At 39.7% G+C, this 3,183-nt stretch overlaps 1 protein-coding gene across 1 annotated transcript; it reads left to right on the top strand.

Moving 5' to 3' along the window:
• The first annotated feature begins 490 nt into the window (after positions 1 to 490).
• LOC102721499 (ribulose bisphosphate carboxylase small chain, chloroplastic-like) lies at positions 491 to 1,594 on the top strand. Its single transcript, XM_006663892.3, has 2 exons — positions 491 to 728; positions 837 to 1,594. Exons 1-2 carry the CDS (start codon positions 582 to 584, stop codon positions 1,200 to 1,202), a joined length of 513 nt encoding a protein of 170 aa, XP_006663955.2. The 5' UTR covers positions 491 to 581; the 3' UTR covers positions 1,203 to 1,594.
• Positions 1,595 to 3,183: the final 1,589 nt, after the last annotated feature.

The following is a 3,183-nucleotide window of genomic DNA, read 5'->3' as shown; positions in this document are numbered from 1 at the left end:
GCAGAGTCACCAAGATCTTGTAGAACAATATAAAATGATCTATATTTCATACCATTGTAGGCACATTATTATTCTAATCTAGTTACATTCATTTGATTTTAGACAAGAAAAACTATTATATTAATATATATAAGTGCAATTATAATGCAATTGCAATGTAACTAACAAATAATTTCAATGTTACCAACAGTAAGCTGTGAGCACTTTTTTTATTTACATGAGATCTATATATTAGTTATGTACTAGTTACATTTACAATTTCATATCTTGTATACTTATATTCATATGATTTCAGAGAAAAAAATCCGTCAAGTGATACATAGGTCATTCACACATAAGCCTATTGCGGCACACAGGCATCGGTTCTCATCGGCATAAGGTCGGCCGCAGCCACTCCTTCCCAATCCTCTCGGCAGCCAAGCAATGGAATGGGAGGCAGGCACATCATGGAGGATATGATATGGTTGGTGTTATATAAGCTGCTTGTGACCCAGCGTACAGGGCCTCAACTCGAGCCTGCCTTCTCCTGTCCGTAATACTAAGCACATACTACTAGCTACTAATAAGCTAGCTACGTAGCTATGGCACCCACCGTCATGGCCTCGTCGGCCACATCCGTCGCTCCCTTCCAGGGGCTCAAGTCCACCGCCGGCATGCCCGTCAGCCGCCGCTCCGGCAGCTCCAGCTTCGGCAACGTCAGCAATGGCGGAAGGATCAAGTGCATGCAGGTAATAAACCAAGCCAACATCGCATATTCTTTCAGACCTTTGCATGCTGTCCTTTCCAAACTCCAAAGAACCAATTAATCTTTCATTAATTCGTGTTCATCGTCGTAGGTGTGGCCGATCGAGGGCATCAAGAAGTTCGAGACCCTGTCGTACCTGCCGCCGCTGAGCGTGGAGGACCTCCTGAAGCAGATCGAGTACCTGCTGCGGTCCAAGTGGGTGCCGTGCCTCGAGTTCAGCAAGGTCGGCTTCGTCTACCGCGAGAACCACAGGTCCCCCGGGTACTACGACGGCAGGTACTGGACCATGTGGAAGCTGCCCATGTTCGGGTGCAGCGACGCCACCCAGGTGCTCAAGGAGCTCGAGGAGGCCAAGAAGGCGTACCCTGACGCCTTCGTGCGCATCATCGGCTTCGACAACGTCAGGCAGGTGCAGTGCATCAGCTTCATCGCCTACAAGCCCCCGGGCTCCGACTAATCTGGCGGCGCCGGCCTGAGCTAGGTGACCAGCCATAGCAGCTCACTCGTGATGAGCACTATATATATACTACAGTGAAGTCTCGATCGATCTATTCGGTTTTGGCAGCTTTGAACGTTCGATCGGGCCACCTTTTGTTTCCCTTCTCCCAGTTTGTTAATTCCGTTTTTCAACTTGTTTGTGTCAGTATCAACTGTGTATGTATGTACGTATGTATGTATCAACGTAGGTTGAGGAGCATGCATATGCAAATGTGAATGCTAGCACCGGCTAGTCCCATATACACATACACATCGTAATATATTGTACAAATCGTCAAAAACGATCGATGCATATCTGTAATATTATGCAATGTACTTCATACGAAGTAAAGTTGATGCTTCTGGTCTCCATTTCTGTAATTGGTAATGCATATAAACTTTGTTGGGAGTTACTACCTCCATTTCCATAATACTTGCTGTTTTGAACAAGATTATAGTCAAACATTTAAAACTTTAATCACTAATAATTTTTTAAATATTTAATTATATATCAGGGAATGAGTTATAAAGAATAATTTAACAAAAATAAGCATTTATTTATTTTTATATACACTTTAATAGAAAATTATAGTAAACGATAAATTTAGAAGACATCGCCCTGTTTACTAGAATGACCAGCTTATCAAACTGGAGTGAGAAGTTCGTTTAATCCACGAAAATTGCTCAAACACCGATCATATTAAATTCGTATAGTTGTAACACTCTCGGTCAGAAATGTGGATGCATATTGATGCATATAGATGTATATAGATCCACGAAAGACTCCCTCGCCCATAAATGTATGATGTATATAGATGTAAGACCGATCATATTAAATTCAATATGAATTGCGAGTACAAGCTCAATCTTAAATTGCCTCCTCTTCCACGATTCTATATATACACAGCACTCCTTTTCTGAACTGAAACATTGGCACCGGGTTTCTTGATCGCCGTACTGTTCACAATCCTCCCTATTTAAGCCAAACTTATGTGACGCATGGCGTTGAATTGTCGCCTTCTGAACCTTTGGCGTCGTAGATTTGTTCCCATGTCACGACAATATTAAATTAAGAAACAAGTTAAACTATATTCATATATATATAACCTCATCGATTTTCCCTCTAAAATTATCCGCATGGATTTAATATTTACAAATAAGTCCCACAAATAGATCATTTCCATAGCACATGCAAATCCAAATTTATTTATATACAAATAGGATTTTTGTAGGGTACACCCAAACTTTTGCAAATAATTCATCATCCATTATTGATCCAATGGTCAAATATTCCTCTTTACCTTATAGGAGGTGAGATCTCTTTTATTAACATTTAAACTCTATTAATGTCAATCATTATATTTTTTAAATAATATATGAAAATTACTACAACCAGATTAAAATAGTGTTTTCATCTTTTAGTGGAAGAATAGAAACAATTATGAAATTTTGAGTTAATATAATTTTCTTCAGGTATAGCAGATTGCAACATTAATTAAGGACATTAGGATGTAAAATTGAAAATGTACCAGTTTGACTTACCTCATAAATGATTAGTTAATGCTGAACCACGACAGCAAAGGTGTCATCTCTGTAGTCTTTTCTCAGTATCCAACAATTCAGGAGATAGGGTTACGATAATACTAGACCACAAATGTCCATCTTCAAAGGATAGGTTCATAAACTAGACCACAAGTGTCCCAACTACAGGATTAGGTTAGGAATCAATTTGTGTTGTAGCTGAGAAGACGTACGTACATGACAAGGACGTAGCAAAAAACACAGTTCATTCCAAGTTTCTTGGCAGTGGACAATCCTATACACGCGCCGTTAGCTACTTAGCTGGCTACTGTTGAGGCATCAACACTTATGGAAGTATCCATGTAAAACTATACATGAATTTCCCAAATGTTCATGTAATTTTTACAGCAATATTCACGCATAGCTACAAGTTCTTATAA

This window comes from Oryza brachyantha, chromosome 12 (genome assembly GCF_000231095.2).
Source record: "Oryza brachyantha chromosome 12, ObraRS2, whole genome shotgun sequence".
Classification (NCBI taxonomy): Eukaryota; Viridiplantae; Streptophyta; class Magnoliopsida; order Poales; family Poaceae; genus Oryza; species Oryza brachyantha.
Note: the sequence above shows the minus strand (reverse complement) of the source record. Positions and strands in the feature narration are given on the sequence as shown.